General features: G+C 43.3%; 1 protein-coding gene across 3 annotated transcripts in view; it reads right to left on the bottom strand.

Moving 5' to 3' along the window:
• Positions 1-20,607, bottom strand: part of LOC119027764 (glucosidase 2 subunit beta-like) — a 119,721-nt gene that overhangs the window by 22,746 nt on the left and 76,368 nt on the right. For all 3 annotated transcript variants that reach the window (XM_037113200.1, XM_037113201.1, XM_037113199.1), the window contains exons 11-12: positions 16,231-16,300; positions 14,101-14,190 (exon numbers count right to left, since the gene is read on the bottom strand). In XM_037113200.1, the coding sequence (XP_036969095.1) occupies positions 14,101-14,190; positions 16,231-16,300 (160 nt within the window). The remainder of the gene's footprint in view (positions 1-14,100; positions 14,191-16,230; positions 16,301-20,607) is intronic.

The following is a 20,607-nucleotide window of genomic DNA, read 5'->3' as shown; positions in this document are numbered from 1 at the left end:
TGACAAAGGCTGACTGACAGCAATGACAGCGATGGAAATAAAAAAGACAAAGACGGAGGGAAAATGGGGAGACGGAAAAAGATTAAAAAATAAATAAAAGTACGCAAAAGAGCGTGGGAGGGAGTGACGCTGATCACATGACTCACGACTGAACAGGCCGCGAATGTGACGGATGATGACGTACAGCGAGGGGGACACAGGGCGGAGGATGCAAGGGATAAGACGGAGAGAGGATAAAAGTCGGTGGGTCACTCGTTTAACCTCTGACGATAATTAGAGGGCTATGATGAGCGGTAGATCAAATATGACAACCCTTCTCCTCCCAGTCAGGCTCGGAACGCCACGCCGAGTCTCTTTCCGTCCCCACGTTCCATCTGTCACCGGCTGACAATGCAGCTCAGTCACTAGCCGTAATAAGTCGGTACCGCTGTGTCAGTCTTCGGCAGGTGTCCTGGGGCCCCGAAGGTGCACAGTTAGAAAATAAATATCTTAGATGCAACCACTTAGCCCCTCAGGCAGCATTTCAAGCTTCACCGGATCGGACTTCAGGCTCAGTTCACTCAGGACTCTGTTGATGTCTGGAGCAAAACTAGTTCCACACTGAATATTTTCCAATTCAAAAGTATATTTTGTACGTTTGTAACAATGGCTAGACTTTTGTTACATATATTATTAAGTTGGAACAATATTCAGACACAGATAGAGCTGTCGTTTCACCCAGAGGGCAATGGTTCATCGCATTTGGACGCGGTAGCTTTAAATTCTTACCACATCAGATAGAAATTCCTTGTTTGTGTACAAATACTTGTCCAGTGAAGCTGAATCTGGCTCTGATACAGCTCTGCAACAGCTCCCATGATCCAAAGCTTCTTCACGTATTAGCTCAGGGCAGATCAACTATCGCCAGAATGTGAAGGGAGAACAGTTCAAGCATCACGACATCTGTGCATTGCATTGAATAGCATGCTAACCAGCTAGCCTTGTCCTGGTTCAAAGCTTCTGTCCTAGTAATGGAGACACCAACGCTTCCCTGGTGCTCCCAGCTGGGTCGCTAACTGCACAGCAAACTGAGCTAAACCAGCTAAATGCAGGTAGAGTTGGCAGCAGCTCAGCGTTATGGTAGGTGTTGTATTCATTGCTTTGATTGAGAGTTGATAAAAATTACATACAGTGCCTTTATGCTAATGAAATGTTTATGTTATAAATGGTATCACACAAACACAAACATCTGTTTTCTAGGCGAGGTCAGCTGAGATTTGTGCACTTTCTTACAGACAGTTTGTTTGGAACTTCTCTGATCGTCTGACTCTTCTCTAGCGATTCGTGCTCATAGATCAATTAATGTGCCGAGTACAGGGTTATTTTTACACATAGCATTTACAGCCCAAACACCAGAAATAGGACCCAAGTTGTTATAGATTATAATTATTCTTTGACAGTCCATTGTTAATTACAGATCTGACACAGACGTCCAACTGGTAGTCACCGGGGCTATAAAGGAGGAAGGAGATTTATTCCACAGTCCACCGAGATCCAGTCAAGAGAGGGAGAAGGAGAGAGGCAGCAATTAAGCTCTTCTCCCACTAGCATGCTATGTGACGGCGTGGGTGGGGTTCAGTGAGGGTGACACTGCAAACTGCAGCAAGTCAACACCAGCTAATTGGTTTACAGGTAACGTTGTGTACACTCGGCTGGTGTGCCATGCAGGTCGAAGGTGACTCAGCGGTGTAACGTGATGTGGTTAATTGTTTAGAAGCAAACTTTAAGAAAAACCAACACTGTTTATCTTGATAGCACAGAGCAGCGTTAGGTCGCACGTCTATAAGTAGAACAGTAACAGTTTTAAGATAGCAGGAGAAGTTAAACTCCACCGAGCTCTATTTATCTGTTCACTCATCTTCATGTTGTTGGTGATATTTCAAGATTTTCTTTCAAATTAAATTCTGAAATTAATAAAAGAGAATAAATCCTAGAGAAGGCAGGCTCTGATGCAGTTGATAAAAAAAAAGGTATTTGTCTAGTTGTTAGAAAGATGAAGCACAACAAAATACACACAATGAGTCACAATCTGAAAATGAGCAAGCGTTTCTGTTCAACTATGAGTAATTAGAGATAACGGTTAATTTCTTTATCACCTTTTTGCATGCAATGTGCAAGGTGTTAATAATTAAAAGCTAATAATGGTCATATTTAGGTAAATAATAGTAAATGCCCTGGTATCAACAAAATGAATCTGCAGCATCTGCCTAATTTGACTGGGAAAAAAAAATAAGTATTAATATAAGGACCAGTTTGGAAGACCATTTTGTCTGACTCTACTTCTTTATTTTCTTGTTACACTGCGTTACTGGCAGTCCAGCTGGCCAGCAGACGGCAGAGCCTGTCACTACTACTGAATGACATCGCTAACTACTGGCTGTTTAAAGTGTTTTGTTGGCTAGAGTTGGATGAATACCAATACTATGACCACTGTAATGTCCATAGCAGCTAGTTAGCTTAGCAAAGAGTGTCTCCCAGTTTCTGGTGTATGTGCTAAGCTAAGCTTATCGGATGCTGGCTGTAGCTGCATAATCAGCGACAGAGAAAAGAAAGCGGTGTCCATCCTTTTTTTTAATCAAACTCTCAGCCTATTTCCCAAAATGCTGAACTACTCCTTTAAGAGGAACTGGCACACATTTATTCAGTGTGAACATTTCGACAGTAACGACGGACTCTCCTGATTATCAAGTTCACTCACTCGATATTGTAAAGGAGCGGCTGTGAAACTCATTTTTTGGAATCTCATTCACGTATCTTAAAACGATAAAAAGATCTTTAAACCGACTCACACATTTTGTTGGGTGGAGACACCTGATAGGTGTTTCTGTTCTGTCCCCCACAACACGAATCGATAGTGAATCGCCTGCCCTCAGTGTAAAGGCCGCAGGGTTTGTCTAGCGCCTGTCTGTCCTTTAATCAGCAGATCCAGCTTTAAGCCCCTGTGTCAACAAGTCTGCACCTTGCTGAGGTGTCTTTGGTGAACTGAACCCTTGTCACAGGTAACAGCTGACAACAACATGGGCTCTATATGTGACTGGGACGCTTCCCAACAGACAGCACACAGCCAATATGGATTATATACCCGTTGCTGAAAAAAAATCTGCATTGCACAATGCGTAGGCCGTCTTTTACTTAAAAAAAATGGGCACCTGGAAAAAGGGGCATTCCCTGGACTAAACTCAGATAAGTGCTGATGAGCTGAGATTCTTAGACTTACAAAAATGCAGAGCTAAGGATGCTCCGACACATTCTGTTGTGCTTGTCCGAGGCGGTTTTCTTTCTGATGCTGCTGCTGTTTCCCAACTTAAATGTTCGCCTGCAAAGATTTTCTTGTTTGTTTTACAGTGACTCAATCAGACATCAGACAATTAGAAGAGCACTTCAGCGTGTGCTTTAAACAAATGTGTTTTTTGTAAGTATAGGTGAATCAGTATCAGTGTTGCCTCCCTTGAAAAGAAGGTTTTTGTTTCGACAGATTAGGAAAAAAAGCAGCGTGCCTCTGCAGAGAAAGTAATATTCAACTGCATAAATGGCTATAAACTTACTGTTTAATGTATTAATAAGCATGACCAACTTTATGTTTCTCCATATATTACAGTCAGGGAACAAAAATGTTTCCATGCAGCTTTTATTATACCGATCACTTTACTGTTTTAACTGCAGGAACTGTAATTGATGATGGGAGCCGGGCCTGTTCTTATATTTAAGGTGCAATTGCCTCGTAGTACAACAGCAGGAGTACATCTGATATAAGAGCAGCGACTGTAGAGCATGAAGGTGGGAGTGAGACACTTTGATTTATGTCTCGGCGCTGAAAAAGTTCTGCGGTGCTTGGATCCCTCTCCTGCAGGAAAAAGCATTAAAAAAAGAGCTTCACTCTCAGCACAGGAGCGGTCAGCTCGTTAGGCCTCGAGTGCAATTACAGAATCAAATCCCGATATTGTATCTAATAAGAAGACTCTTCCATTTCTTCAGAACTCGTGATCATCGTGAGATCAGATCACTGCAATTCCCTTCACTTCATAATCATGTTGAGAGTTCGCTGGCGGCCCGAAGACTCGATGCCAGTTCATACATCTCGAGCCAGTTTGAGAAGAAGATGGACTGAAAGTAGGCCATTTTTCTGTTTACCTTCATTTTCCACATGGCGAGCCACAAATGCTCGTCTGAACAAGACTGCTGCACAGTGTTGTGACGACGAGTCTGATTGAAGTTCATTTCTCCTGACAGCTTATCATATTTTGGCCCTGAAACTCTTTATGCAGACGCACAAGATATATACTTTTCTCATCTTTTATCTTATTACATTGAGTTTCTGTGAAACAACATCAAGAGGGAAGGTGGATGCGCGGCAGAGGCCTCGTTCCAACAGAAAATTACCCAGAAAAAAGAAATAATAATAATGCTGAGCAGAAAAGAGCCTCTCGAAAAAGATGCCTCAATTTATATGCGAAAAACGGGAAACAAAAGAAGCCCAACTTGGAGCCAGTTTAGTTTTTAAAGCCATCACTAAGGGCAATGAGGCAAATAGCCTCTGGCAGATCATTTAAGGCTGCATTCTCCCTGCCATCTCCCAAGATGTTACATTATCACCGCTGCTATTTTCGTCTCCAGACAGGTGAAGGTTGAGGCTCGCGGACGACGTGGTCGGCAGTAAGGGACGGCAGCTGGCCTTTCCGTGCTGAATTACAGAATCACTGCGCTTTAAAAGTACTAAAAGGCTACATGTGTTTGTTGTAAGTATTCTTTACTATTAAAATATGACTGAGGAGTAATTTTAAGGTTTTGAATAACGCAGTGTCTTAATTAATCTTTCATAAAACCGATGTCATGAGCTCGTGAGTAGCAGCTCCACTAATGTAAAGATCGTATTTTCATCAATTTTCCATGTGAGCTACAATAAAGACAATAATGAGCAGGCTTTATTTTGCATGCCTAAAGGTGCCTCTGAGGGATTATCAATAATATATAAGGTATATATCACAGAATGTAAATGATCCTACGTAGGTGTAGAGCAAGTTGGCTCAAAATAATATTTTACACTTTTCCTCCACAAAGGTGTAAAAAAAAGAAAAAAAAGAAAAAAGGCTCATAACACTAAAAACGTGTGAGGAAATCTACTTCAACATGACTTAAAGTGATAATTAGAGTTCCCACATTAAAAGTGAAAAAGAAGAGCGGAGCCAGAAATCAGAGAAACTTAGAGAGTGACTGTGAAACATCTGCTCTGCTCTTTATATGTGCTCCCTACTTGTTTAAGACACGCGCTGAAAGTACAGAGGGCAAATCCAAAGGTGTGGAACAGCAGTGGCTGGAGACTGTCACAAGAACAAAGTAAATAATATTGTATAATAAGCTATAACGACGGGCCCAATCTTACCTATTTGCCGAATCCGATTCTGAAAGCGTTAGAGTACGGGGGTGTCATGGTCTGGTAACAAAGTGAGCAACACGAAGAACATGGTTCCAAGAGGTCAGTGAGTCAGAACTTGACAGGCCCGCATTCATCACCTTTGGGATGAAGTGGAACACTAAGGGAGAGCCAGGCGTTTACTGTGCAGCGTCACTGCCCGACATCGCTAACGCTCTCGGGGGCTCAATGGGAGCAAACGCCTGCAGGCTGCTTCCGTAATCTTGTGGAAACCTTTCCGAGAAGGGCGAAGACTGTCACAGCAGCATACTAATCTCTATTGTTATAGAATTAGATGTTCAAAAACCACGCGGCTGTTATGTCTGGATATCCCCACAGTTTGGGTGAGAGGTATCCATATACGGTCTTTTCCGTAATCAGAAATGTTGCTGTTGTTCTGAGATTTCATTGTGCTCTGTCCCTTGGGTCCACCAAATTATGGCCCCGTACTGAATGACTAAATTAACGACAGAGCGGCAACAACATGAAACCAAACTATACACGGACGTGTGTGTAAGTGGAAAGCAACTCTTGAACTTGGGGAAAAAGCCTTTTGACTAAATATTCATCATTCAAGGTCCCCTTACTGGCTTTTTCCGGGGTCTTCAACCACATATTGCGACGCACCTCCACAGATGGGAGTCAGTTGTCATGGAGATAATTGCTCTGATACACTGTGGTTACATAACAACATTTTCATGACAAGTGAGCAAGTGAAACACCAGTAAACTCCATCCAGCGATGATGGCAGTGTTATGCTGGAAGCTCCAGAACAAGCTGGTACACTGACCCTATATGACGGATGTTTTGTCTAACTACAAGTGGGGATCAGTATCGATCGCAATATAAAATCAGACATCCTAGATCAGAACATCACACATGAATGAATAAACATACTGTCAATGTACAGGTTTGAAAACATCCATGTATTAATTGACTCTTCTGGTCTGAAGATGATGAGATAACAAGGCGACCTCCGTGCTTTTCACAGCCTCATCTCACATTCTGACATTCGACGGAGAGTAATTTCCAAAGGGAACATTAAAATCCAGTTTGAGTTATTTTCTGTCTCTGCATGTTGAGCATTTGAACAACACAACACAAATGTCTCTCTGGAGGTGACAGGGTGTGCCTCCTCTGGGAAGGTGGATGGTAGATCTGGGAAACTCTCAATCACAGGTGTTTTGCTTGTGGTGAATTGACGGGAGCGATCCGTTTCAATCGTGCGCTCCGAAATTCGCACCACACCATCGCCATTTAAAAAATACTCATTAAATGGATGAAACGCACTTCAAGTCCTGGCCCCATTTCCATGTGGACAGTGCTCAGGGTGAGAGGTTAGTGGATCAGAACCACCGCAGCTACGCTAGCGTAGCAACTCCTTGGTAAACATAACTGTCTGAGAGACTCTTCAGTCATACTGTGTCTGTGCTGTATGAAGATATGACGCTGAACAAACCATCGCCCAGGTTCATGTTTTATGTTCAAAATTACGCCATGATATTGTTGAGCTGGTGTGAGCTGCTTAATGTGTATGTGTAGCAAAATAATTAGACTTGGACTGAAGTTTCTTACAGTTGCTAAATTAGATCTTATTAGATTTGATCAGATGGCTGTTGATCTCACCAGGAAGTTCAGGCTGTCACAGCAGGGCCCGCAGATGAGACGCAGCACCAAAAGAAATACAATATAAAGTCTGATTAAACCCAGGGATTGTAGTATGCATACACTGTTGTCTCTCTTTGGGGCTTTTATGGATTTTTACTTCATGCTTAATTCTCTCCTGGGTCTCTCTAGTAAACCTACAGAATCTTTTGTTGACCGTTTCGGCTGTAGGTCGGAACCGAACCAGGCAGCACGATTAGGAACATAAAAATCTGTGCACCAGTTTCCAGCCCTCAGTTACATCTGATTGATGTCAATGCATCTGCCTGTAGTGATGTTACACTGACCTTAACTTACTCTAAATGGAGAGTAAAATAAAGTAGCCACAAGTCTTAAGAATAAGAGAATCATCCACGCTGCTTGACCTCGTACACAAAGCTGAAGGGGGAAGGGTGACGGCTAGGCCGATCCTTCCAAAGCTCCCGCCTGCGAAAATCCTGCAGATTTACATATTTAGATCAGCTTTCATGCAACAATCCCATTATTTTGCCTCAGAGTTATTCAAAAGAGTTAATCAGAATCAGGTAATTGGCAAAGATAGAGCTGAAGTATACATGAAACATGATCTGTTAATACTGAATTAATGCCAACATCGTCCATCTTAAAACAAACATGTAGTGTTTCGTCAGCTGAAGCGGCATCTGCTCTCCAAGTGATCAATATTTTGATACATTTAAGACACGTTAGATCATTTATCAGTGAAGAGAAACCCCTCAGACACACACAAGCAAAAACCCTAAATATAAAAACCTTCAGTCCAATCTGACCCAGGCACACATAACACACACAGGCTCAGTGCTGCTTCGTGTTTTTCTCAGTGCGGAAGAAATTAGTCTTAATTGCAGCTCATGTTTTTGTGGCTAGGTTTGCTGTTTTTGTGTGTTACCTGCCCTCTGACTAAAGTGCAAGCGCCTGTGCAACAGCAAGCGAATCAAAGTTTAACTTGAACTGGTACAGCACTGACAATAATGACAACAATAAGGATGATTAGCTCGGCTCAGAATTATCTCACTCTGAATTGAAAACATGAAGTCCTGGCGCACAGCGACAAGCTGGGAGAAACAAACACTGAGAAAGAATGAGGTCTAGAAACCTGAACTGGACTGTTTCAACACCACCAACCCACAGAAACTCTGCACACTGCCCACTTCTCTGGCCATACAGTTGGCAGCGGAACAAAGACTGATGAGATGTAATGATTTTATGACCCCACCAGACACACATGCGCTCACCGCCAGCCCACAGGTCTGCTGGACCGACAGAAAAACTCATGCTACTTCAGATGGCCGTCCCTGCTGCGGAATGGGCAGGATGTCCACGTGCTGTCAGTTGCTTACAGGAAGCGAACCAGCATCTCGAAAGCCAAAGGCTTTGTCGGATCACAATTGGTTGAGGGAGGCGGTGATTCACCAGGAAGATAAACCGACCGTGCTCTCTAACATGGCGTCTAGGAAAAACTTATTAGGCGGCATACGGTTTTATAAATAAATACCTCACAGCAGAGATGCTGCACCAGTTTAACTAATTAAATTGTTTGGCTGGTGCAGAAATGAAGATGCAGCACACGATTCAGAAGCACACAGAGTGGGAGAACAGTTTAAAATGGTTGCTCTTTCTTCTATATATAAAACAATTATTCATGATTATGTAAAATGTCCTTGAAAAGCCCTTTAAAGAAAGAAAGAAATGTTATTAACGGGTCTTTTCTGCTGCCATTTCAGTTTTGATGATAAAACCTGACTAAAACGAGATATTCAATATTTTTCTTCCAGCCAATAAATCCCCTGAATTTAATCTGTGTAGTCAGAGCCCGATGCAGCGTCTTCTTCTGTGCCAAAGATCTCCATTGTTGTCAGGTTTATTTTCAGCCCTGCTGTTGTAAATGCTTACTGACAAATTGACTATTTACACCAAACAAATCCTGGCTGATTTCTTTTTCTTTTTCTTTTTCAGTGAAAGCATGCAATCATAATATATGTTTTTAAAGGTGGCCTATTGTGCTTTTTTTTGCATCTTTCCTTTCCTTCGGCGTTATATAGGTTCTTGTGCATGGAGAAGATCTTGAATGTTCTTCTCTCCTACAGAAAACGCTGCTCCTTAAACGCCTCGCCAGCAGTACAGCCTGCAATTCCTAAAGCCACACTGTCACCAGGTCACCCATCTGCATAATTTACGGCTGTATTCGAGGTGAAACTGAAGTTCAAAATCCGACAGAGCCGAGTGGAGACATGGTGAGGGGTGCTGGCTCAGGCGTGTGTGAGCTGACCAATGAGAGCAGACCGGGCATTCAAAGAGACTGCTGCACTGGACAGAGCAAAAAAACTGGTGTGTTGTTTGAGCATTAAAGCATATAATACATATTATACATATTATAAACATATTATAGTAGTTGGAAAGTATTATCTTTTACTAATGCTTTGCTTTCCCCTTGACACCACAGAATGCAGGTCTTCCGGCAGGTGGATGCGATCTCCCCCGCCTCCCTCTGGACCAAACATGACCTTTTTTGAAGCTAATTAATTGCATGAGCAGCTCATTAAGAGTAATGCTAAATTTCATGCTTTAATTCAACAACAGTGTCTGTGCCACATCTATCATAATTTGAGAGCTACTGGGTGTGACAAAGTGCTCAGGCTCCGAGGCATGGATCTGCATAAGCAGCAACTGCAGCACAACCACTTATTTCAACATCGTTCCAATTATGGCTAACCGGGCCCTCTGCCGCTCTATCCTGCCAGAAACCCGGGCAAACAAGGTTTTCATTTCAATTGTGCACACGCATGCATTCGTCTGTTGTTAGCCGGTTTGCTTTCTGGTATTACATACATCTATAATAGCACACAGCCTTTCAAAGTTAACTTCCTCTTTTAACTATTTAGTCCCAGAAAGCTGACACAGCAGACGCTCTTAAGAATATAATTAGCAGCAACAAGTTCAGCGAAATGTTGCCATTCCTGACAAGTATTTGCCAGACAGCGAGCGCTGTCTAAATATCCCAATGGTCCTGTCAAACCCTATTTGTATAAGATGGTATTCATGGCACAGCCCTTATGAAATCCACCACATATATATGGCTCTTCATTTCCATGTTAGTCTCACGACAGCGAGCAGACACATCTAGGACTCCACACCACCCGCCTTGCAATGGTTTATATCCAATTTGAAACAGCTCCCTCTAGGCTATCCTGATGGAGTCTCTTTCTTCCCTAGAATAACCCAGTGCACTGCTAAGGCCATGTGATGTTCTACAGACAGTTGGAAGTGTCACTTGTGCTGCGTTATCCTTCTCTCTTCTCTGTCAAAGCTGAACCACAGTGGTGGGCATGACTCACTGAAGTGCTGTACTTTCTAATGACACGAGAGCGGAGGCTGAGTCAATCTGACCTGACAGTCTTGCATAAATCACGGCCCTTCGATTTAAGTTGCTTTGAGGAGTGTCAACAAATCCACGGGAGGAATATTAGACTCTGCTGTAGGTAGGGACTCCGCCTCTGAGAACTCATTATGGGGTGTCTTCCTTCATGCTGTGCCAGGCTGTGTTGACTGAATTGCCAAGCTTATTTCTGATTCACTGGCAGAAGCCTGCGTTTTTTAAAGTCCCCGACTCTTGATAAGGGCCCACCAGCAGCCTAAAGACCATTTCTGGGGAAATACATGGATTTTTAATGGCTGAATCTTTGGGATGTGATGTAATCTTTAAAAAAAAAAAAAAAGAAGGTAACTCTGGGGTGGGATTTTAGGAATTATGCCATTAAATGATAATGCACCAAGAACAAGCTCCCTCTCTAAGCTTTTATTCATGTTGTTTATGGTGTTTAGAGAAACTGATGAGGAGGCAATGTGCTACTACACAGCATCCAGCTATTTTTGCCCTTAATCATTCTCACTTGAAAGTATTCAACAACAAAAGGCTGCTCCCCCCCTCTGAAATCAAAAGCAATTATATATTTGTTCCCTGGACAAACAAGAGAAGGCTTCAAGCCCTGGTTTGCAGAAGTGATTCACACCATCATGAGGCAAGGCAGAAGAAATAACTCGACAAAGAGGTGCAGAGAAAAGGGATCCTCCTTCGCAGAGACAAAAGGAGAAATCTCAGCTGACACCCTCAGATAGAAATGAAACACACTCTGAACGTTAACAAGCTCGGCCTGCAGTATATACACCGTACGTGTAAACGAGACCACATCTCCTGGAGAGCAACCACTTCTATTTCCCTGCTCCATCAGGGCGGTCACTGTCATCAGATGATCCCCAACTGGCAGCAAACCTTTCGCTTACCACGCCCAACACCAGCACGGCTGAAATCCATTCAGCGAATTAAGCTATTACCTTTATTACAGATAGACAGCGCTCCTGCTCAGCAAACTTTTATTGCTCGGGGGAGTTTTTTTTTTTTTCCCAATATTGGCTTTCACTCAAGAAAAGAAAAAAAAGAGGAGGGGAGCAATTTAATCAAACGTGAGGGATCTAAACACCAGAGAGGGCGGATGTTAGAAGAATTCAACCGATGATGAAGAAGCTGGAAAGAGAAGTGTGGGATTCTGTTTCATTAAAGGAGAGAAACTGTAGCTCTGCTTGTTCACTCACTGGAGGGCATGGGTGGAAGTGCTATGGAAAGCCGTTGGTTTATGTGTCTGTCAATGTCATGTCTCTTCAGGATCACGGTTCAAGGCGAACAGCAAGGATAAAGGGGGGCAGGGATGGGAACTGGTACATCGCTGAGAGGGTGCTGGTAGGTCAAAGGACCTTCAGCCGAGTTGACGCTGGTGGATATTGTGCTCTTCAATGAGCTGAAGGAGGAAAAAATAACATGAAGTCTATGATACGAATAGGGCCGGGGACAGAAAGGTAACAGAGTCCAGTGTGGGTGTCTGTGCCCTGACTGAGGACTGAAGGTGTGAGAGATAATGTGACTTGATGCATCTCAAGTCAAATCAAATCAACTTGTCACATATACAATCAAACACAGAACACCATACAGCGGAATTACTGTGCCTGGTCGAACAAATGGATTCAAATATGATATAAAAGAATTTAACAACTAGATGAAAAAAAATATATAGAGAGAGGAAATTATGCTTGTATGAATGGGATTAAGTTTATGTGCAATATTATTCTTTACCCTTCTAATGTCTGAAACAGCTATGTACCACTAAACTAACTAAACAACTAACATTATTCCTATTAGTTGCTACTGCAGTGCCTGTTTAGCTTATCAGCCCCACACAGCAGCCAGCTATTTAAGCTAACGTTAGCTCCATAAGTTTCCACTGTTGTTTTGATGTTAGCAGCTGATTTGCTTCAGAATGAGAGGCTTGACGGCTACATATATGATGTAATGCTAAAACACTGAGGCTTAAGCCAACATTGACATATTTCAAGACAGAAGTTTGATGTATACCTGGTCAGTATATTTAATCTTATCAAGGCAACAAGTTTGTTTGAGGGGATTTAAAACTGGAGTCCTGAATTCCAATCAATAGCAGGACAGAGCTGCTACCATTAGCCTAAACTCTGCTAGCATAAAATGGCTAGTTTCAAAACAGTGGATGTTCTATTGTGACCAGGACAGTAAATATAACCTCTAACCCTATAATGATGTTGGGTAATGGTAATCTGCTTGGCTTCACAAGTAATGTCCAATTACCAAATGTGAGCTAGTTAGGCTGATATGCTAATGTGAATGTGAATTTGCAAAATAAACACACAATATGTTGTTTCCGCACCCATATCCAAATGATGCAAAATAAAAGTAGTTTGATAACACCGGGAAGTAACGTGGAATCATGGGAGTTGTAGTCTGATGTGACTTGGTTTTCCATTTCAAGTATCATTCACGTTCACGTCTACTTCCTTTCTCAGTCTCTGGCATATCATCTGACGTTCCCCTGGAAGTTAGAGTGACAGGCAACTAAAAGAAATGCCCTGTTACCTTTTGAATAGTGTTGGAGCATTTTGTGAAATGTAAGTACGCAGCCAAACAAAATATATAATAAAACTAATTTGCTGGCATTGTTACATACATGTTTAGGTCTTGAATTTACAACAGTGAAGGATGATCAATATGATATGAGTGAGCTCTTCTTGCCTACATCATGACAAACACCCTTGCAATCAATGTGAAATATTATCTAATACTGTCTCCAGTAAAAGACCAAAATAGATATTTCGTCTGGCTCGAGTACAGAAACTGCAACTTCCCTTTTTTTCAGATTTTTGCCTCCTAAATGGCAAACCAAGCAAACAAATCACGCTGGTGTATGAGGGCATGGGAAAACCACTGATTCCAAGGATGTCTGAAAAATGTATTTGCAGTGCAGATCTCAGATAATTTTCTTTCAAAACTGCAACCACCCACAGGCCTGCAAAGCTCCAGCTGGCAAGCAATCCTGAGGAGAACAGATTCTACCCCAGCAGGGGCCATAGGGATGCAGCAGGAGAGAGTAAAAGAAGCTCATTCTGTTGATTAAATTTAGTTGATTTAGCTGCTTGGCTTTCTCCAGGGTGACTTGGAGCTCACAAATTATAAACTTTAAATGGTGGATCTTTACTGAGAGGGTTCACATTTGCTACAGTTAGAATTTGTTTTAGTACAGTCGCTCAGAATAAGATGGATTCCAGCCTCTGGTTAACATATTGATTTTGGAATGGATCTCGGAAACTGTTTACTTTTCAATCCAGTGATTTTCAGGGCTACCTGCAGTGCACAGGTGTCACACAAGTAATTCCTTTCCTTGATTTCCATTATTGATATGAGACCTAAATATTTAAAGCTTTAACAATTCCTGGCAACGGTGTTAAAATGCATCATTCTGTCAGTGTGCGCCGTAGTGAGAAGATTTTATAATGAGGGTATTTGTATGCATTCTGAGGCTAACAGATGTTTGTATGCATGTTCCCGACTACTTTCCATATTGATGCCTGACACAAATAAGCATATAAAACAAACCAAAAAAAAAAGGAATCAATATTCTGTCAGTACTTACTCATATACTTTGAGCTTGTAACACTGGCTGTTCAAAAACAGGAACTCCCAATCTGTTCCATAGTCCAGGGCCAGCTTCTTCTGGAGATCACTGAGGAAACCAAAACAAATATGTCAGACACACTTTAACCTTTGAAATAATACAAGTGCCATAGTTTAAAGCAAATAGTGTTATAAGTTGTAAAGGAAAAGGCTGCAAATTAAGGTTGTGTAATGGCTTTGGAAAAATTCTCAAAGTGTTCCAGTGCTGTAAGCCAATTGTTTTAAGTCCCTGACAAAGTCATTGTTAATAACTTCTGCGTGACTCCTAACTGTGCAGGACAATGCTTAACTTGCAGCTTTAAGTGACTGACTTCTTGGATGGAGTGTTGATGAGGTGGCCCTTTAAAGCCCATCCCCAGTTTCCAATTATCCGAGCTGGCGAGGGCTGCTTTTCTTCACTAATCGCAAATAAGGGAACTGGGCGCTATCTCTAATGGCGCACAGGCCTTATTTCCATATTCATAACCTGGAATTGCTAATGGGGTTAACAAATGTTTAGGGAGGGTGATTGTTTCGCTTGAGGTTGATAAGGTGGGGTTCTGCTGTTGGGGGCGGGGGGGATTCAGGGTCAGAAAAGCAAGGCAGGTTGCATAACTGTGCATGCGTGTGATTCTCTGCAGGGCAAGGGGTCAAAGCATTCACACGGGGAGCCAATTTTGCGGAAATTGCCCTTTACAGCACGTTAAAGGACTGAAAGGTGCAGACTAATGAGGAAGACGCTTTAATTTCAAGGCAGTTCATGGAGACACAAATGCACGAGCACATTGCTTTCTGCAAACCTGATAAAGGACACGGCCTGGAGAGAAGTGGGGGGGGGGGGCTCCAACACACAGAGATGATAGTGAGTAATTTGACCAGGAGCAACTGAGGCAAGGTGGAACATCGAAGAAATAGAGCATCTGAAGTCGTTCCAGCTCCTTTTTTTCCTCCTTTCCCCCCCTCACACAGCCGTTTGTTTAGGGGGGGAGAAATCTTGACCTTTTGGTAACTGCACATCTCTGCGGTTGGCTCTCACACTGTAATGAACAGTTTGGAGGCCTAAGGGCCACAGTAGCTACTTATCAGCCATTGCTGGCTGGCACATGGCTCTGTGAAAAACATCTGAGTGGCACATAACAGGAATTCTCAAGCAAACCCGCTCCAGTATCGTGTGTATGTTCTTCTTCTTCTTCTCAGCCATCATGGTGTGTAATGTTAGCAAGGATTCGAAGAAGAAACCTATTTGTCTGCGGATTCAGTTTTCCGATTTATTTAAAGTCTGACCTGCAAAATTCAATCGTGTGTTCAACTATGAAAGAACTAATTAAAAAAAAAAACATCTTGTAGGCTATTTTCATGGCCTGTCAGTGAAACGTCTCCCTCTTATAAGCATTTACACGGTGTGTTCTGCTATTATTACTAATATTATTGTGAAAGATAAAAACAGAGGGAGTCTGTAACGTGCCGACACGTGGACATATTTTGGGTAAATACATGAAATGTTTAGTTTCTTTCTATCAGTTTGTGCTGGCAGCAGACACTGATTCCGATCTGTAGCCGGTCGATCGGTGAATCTCCACCACACAATCAATGAACCTCCTTAATTTGGAAACACATTTTACGGCATTTTTGAGGCTGACAGATTTTTCTGGCTGGAAATATAAGCACGTAACTAATTTGTTGTGACAGGAGGTCATTTCTGTCCATTAACACGGAATAATTACAGTGTTTTGCAGCGCTAATTTGTGCCATGTCTGTCTTGAAACAATGGCACAAAGAAGTTGGGATAATTCATACCCAGGCAGACACTGTTGGGCACAAAGTAAGTTGGAAAAAGCCTACCCATCAGAGCACAGTAGGCAACCCATAGCGTTTGTTTTTCTTCATTAAAATTAGCCTTAGGTATCACACAGTGCAAATTCATTACTGTGCAGCTTAACTCTTTAGCACAGAAGGATGAAGTCTATTTTAAGGCCTGGTTACATACCATGCCACCCTGCTTAAAGTGCTGTAGCGATGTGAAAAGTGAACACAAAATGTTGAGAATTCAGCCGCAAATCTGTGACAACGGAGGCAAACCTCTGCTTCGATTTCTTTGTTTTTCCCTTACCTTATTTCCATGTTGACTGTCTCATAGGCTTCTTCTACCTTCTTTAGATTGGTAGCCTCCCACTCTGCAGCTAGACAAAACAAAAGGTCAGACAAATTAACAATGCGGAGTTGTTGCATCTCAACAGCTGCGTGTTGCCAAACACCGGGCTCTGAATATAGGCTGTTATATGTAGGACTGAGAGAGGAGCAAGGCTGCGGATAAACAGAAAAGAAATGTTATTTCCAGGTGTGGTAACTGCAGAGAGGCCCGCAGGCTTATCAGTCTCTTTGCACTGACAATTGTATTAACAGGAGAAAAGAAGTCGGAGGGAGTGTGAGAGCAGCAGAGGTGGCCACAGAGCCGGTGTGTTCGTCTCTCTGTGCAGCACTGGCATGTTCTTTGTATGATGTTTGGCCACTTGGGTAGAAAGGAAAAAGGCGTTAACCCAATCTGGATATAAACATATATGCTGTATCAAGTATATAAAAATAATCTCACATGTACAAGGAGACGTCCCAAACTGCTGTAAACTAAATAAGAAGAACCATCGAGCCATACTGAAGTATTGACACGAAGCTTGCAGACAGTTGGGTCAAACCTACACGCGGTGGGCTTCCTCAAAATGATGTTTACATCTGATTTAGTCATCGGTTCATCTGTTATGGCTCACAACACTAAAACAGGATTATGGTTTGGACAAAGGGGCTTAAAAGGCTGAAGAGAGGAACGATGGAAGCAGAGGTGTAGCTTAATTCTCCACCGCTGATGCAGCTGGGGATATTACTGTGGTCACTGTGGTGGACAGGTTCATGAAACTCTTGCCGGGCATGGCTGCAAAGACAAGGGATGTGTCTGCAGGAAGGGCCGCTTGTGTGTGTGTGTGTGTGTGTGTGTGTGTGTGTGTGTGTGTGTGTGCGTGTGTGTGCGTGTGTGTGCGTGTGTGTGTGTGTGTGTGTGTGTGTGTGTGTGTGTGTGTGTGTGTGGGAAGCTGTCACAGCCCTGGCCTGAATACCAATTAGCATGTTCCCTGCACGTGGTCTCAGCTGGTCGCCATGAAGATACCCCCCACTCGATTCCCCTGGCACGCATTTCTTGCCGAATCTAATACAGATGTGGTGTGTCCGAGAGGCACGCTGTGATTTCCCATGCTGTAATGGCTATTTTTATAGCGGCAAGCAGAGGAGATCTGTCCCCAACCCACCCCCGATCCCCTCAAACTCCTCCAGAAAATCAGTCACTCACACAAGAATGTTCTCCAGCCCCCTCTTGCATACTCTCAGATTCCCCTCTCTTGCCCTATTTCTCTCTCTCTCTCTCTCACAGTCACACACACACACACACACCAATCATCAGGCACAGCGATGACAAAAGGAGATGCAGAATCTCAAGTGGGCGACATTTGACCCCTCGCAGCAGCCCAGTCGTGTATGGAGAGTGTGGAGACGGTGAGGAGGGAGGAGGAAGTCTGAGAGAGCAGCCAGGCGTGCAGAAGTACCCAGAGCGGGGAACACAGGGCGAGTGGAGCCTCTGGAGCCGGCTCTGCACCAGTCAGGCCGACATAACCTGAGGCCGATGTACAGTACACCAAAAAGACCTCGTGCTTATGGTCTAATGACTGCTGGGATTAGATTATCTGTCATACGGTCAATGGATGTCGTGGCATCGCAATCACTGCTCGAGCTGCTACATCTCTGGGTAGCGTGCACATTGATCGTAATCAGCATAATGGCTGCCGTTAATAATCAGATCCTGTCAGCCATTTCAAATCTACTTTTTTTTCCTTTTTTTTAACATCCATATGGAAAATGTAGGATGAGTGATTGCATGTAGAAGCTAAACTGACCGGCAAATGACATTTTTCCACCTCAGGAAGTGTACTGTACTTTGCTTTTAGCACTAGATGCTACCAAGAGGTTTTCTAAATCACACAGGCCGCGTACAAAAATAGAAAAAGGAGGAGGTATGCGCTGCATAGTATAAGCCATCTTCTGCTGGAAATCTCCTGTGCATACATACCTTGAGCCAGTCGACCGGAGATGCTCTGTTTACATGCGAACGGATCGATAGGCAAGGCAATTTCTCTGCTGCTCTAAGAAAAGAAGCCTGGGAGTCTGTGCAGTGCGCGCCATGGCGATGCTCAACAAAACAAGGGCAACGCAGCGAGGCTAGCCTCAAACCTCGCACTCACACAAGCAACAGACACCTTCAGCTAGATTACGTCGACCATGAGGCACATGTAGGAGTGGGCTCTGTTTGTCTGTAACAGCCTGCCTCTTTTAAATAAAGACAGCGTGCTTCAACCCTCCACGTTGGTTCCTATTCACGTTCCTTTATTACCTCTGTTACTCCTCTCCATCGCCATCTCCATCCATCACCCCCCATTCTCGTCTTTCCATTTTGACTTCAACATTTTCAGCATGAGCCCCTCGGAGTTTTCCTGTCACCCTCGACTCCCTCGTTCTCAGGCTCCGGTTTCCCACCGTTCCCCTCAGTTTCTCTCCTCGACTGACAAACTTGTTCTGACTGCAGAGTGGGTGCGCGGGGAGAGCGAAAGTATAGGTTGTGGATTCCTGTAATGAAATGTTTACGGCAGGTTGGAACAATGAACCGGAGGCCTTTCAGATGCTGCCAACAGTGCTGCTGGCGGTAGCATTAATAGCCACCTGCGAGTATCAGACGCGACCGCCCAGAGCTGCAAATTACTCCTTCTTTTTTTTTTCCTCAAGAGAAGCCTTGTTATTAAAAATAAATTCATTAAAAGGTAATAAGAGAGGTGTTACAGGATACAGACACTGACGAATGTTTGCATTTTAGAATAAAAATGAGAAACTGAGATACAGGCCTCCTGTTTCCTTACATTTCTCTCTTTATCCGCCCAAATCTCACAAATGATTGTGAAACGGTAGCACAGGCAGCTGGGAGTTGAGGAGAGGGTCAATCTCGCCCCCCGCATAATCGTCGTGTTGGAGTGTCTGATTGTATTAGGGTTGAGTGAATAACAGTAGCTGGCAGAAATAGCATCATGTTTTGAACTATCAGTGCAATTCATAGCCCCGGTGACTGACTCAGTTTGGATTCATTCTCCCACACTCTCCTGCAACTCGCTCTTCTGTCCACAGCGGCTCTGAAGGACGAAGCGCAGCAGCACGACGAGGACGCACAGGAAATTAAGAATGGGTCCATTCACCACACAAACCAGCTTTCATTTCACACAATGCTCACATTCTCAGAACCAACACTGGGAATGTGAGCATCAGTGACCACATTGAATGATTTGATTGTGACGTTTCGACTGTGATGATTTGAAAAAGAACATTTCATAATCTGAGTATACAGTTCAAAGGTCAGATTCAACAGTTTTACAGCTTCCAAAAGTTTTTTTTTTTTTTTTTTACTATTGTAAACTGAAAAAATATGCATCTCAGAACAAAACTATTTGTGTCAGCATCTAATTGAGCAACAAAACTCTAGAGGACCAGAAGGAATGCTGCGCAGAATTTGCTGGTTGCTGTGTATAAACAGAAACACTCAGAGGTGAAAGACGCTTGAATTTCATTTGCAGGTGGTAAAAAAGCGCCTCGGGCTGCTGAAAGAATCACTATTTGACGACCTGGGGATGAAACCCAACAATCAGCTATTGCTGATGCTTAGAAACATCCCGAGCAAAACAAGAAGAGGTTACAGGCAGAAAGCAGCAGACACCAGCACAGAGCTCGAGTGGGTCATAAGTCATCTGGTATGAGTCTATACATGGCTTTTTTTTAGGAAAATCCTGCATAGTAAACCTGAAATGGAGAAGTTTGGTATATTGGTCAATATGCTTATCTGTGTAAGATGAAGCCAGTTAGCTTAGCTTAGCCTAAACACTGCAAACAGCTAGCCTGTCTGACAGCAGCAGATTCACCCACCGTCACCTTCCAAGCTCACTGAATAAAACATTGTATTTCATCTGTACCGAGAGCAAAAAGTACATGCTTTGGTTTTACAGGGTGTCATGTGTTAGACAGTGACGTCCGGGCAAGTCAACAGAGACACTGCTGCTGGACCACGAAAACACACCGCCACCTCCGACTTCCAGTCTCTATGCCAGGCTTACCCAACCAGCTGCCGGCTGCTCCCTCGTATCTGACAGACAGATATGACAGCGATATCAATCTTCTCATTTTACTCACAGCGAGAAAGCAAAGCAGCATATTTCTCAAAATGTCACACCATTCCTTTAAATGATATATTGTCCTGACTTCTGTGTCAGCTGAATGTGGGACGGCTGATGTTTTAAACCCGGTGACTTATCGCGACGCTGAGGTGTTAATATGCGATTACGACAGCGCACTGTTCGCGTACTAGCGGTGAAAGGCATGTAAACGCGGCAGTCAGGCTCAATTGCCCAGTTTA

Source organism: Acanthopagrus latus, chromosome 10 (assembly GCF_904848185.1).
Source record: "Acanthopagrus latus isolate v.2019 chromosome 10, fAcaLat1.1, whole genome shotgun sequence".
In the NCBI taxonomy this organism is placed as follows: domain Eukaryota; kingdom Metazoa; phylum Chordata; class Actinopteri; order Spariformes; family Sparidae; genus Acanthopagrus; species Acanthopagrus latus.
This window is presented reverse-complemented; position numbering and strand designations above follow the sequence as displayed.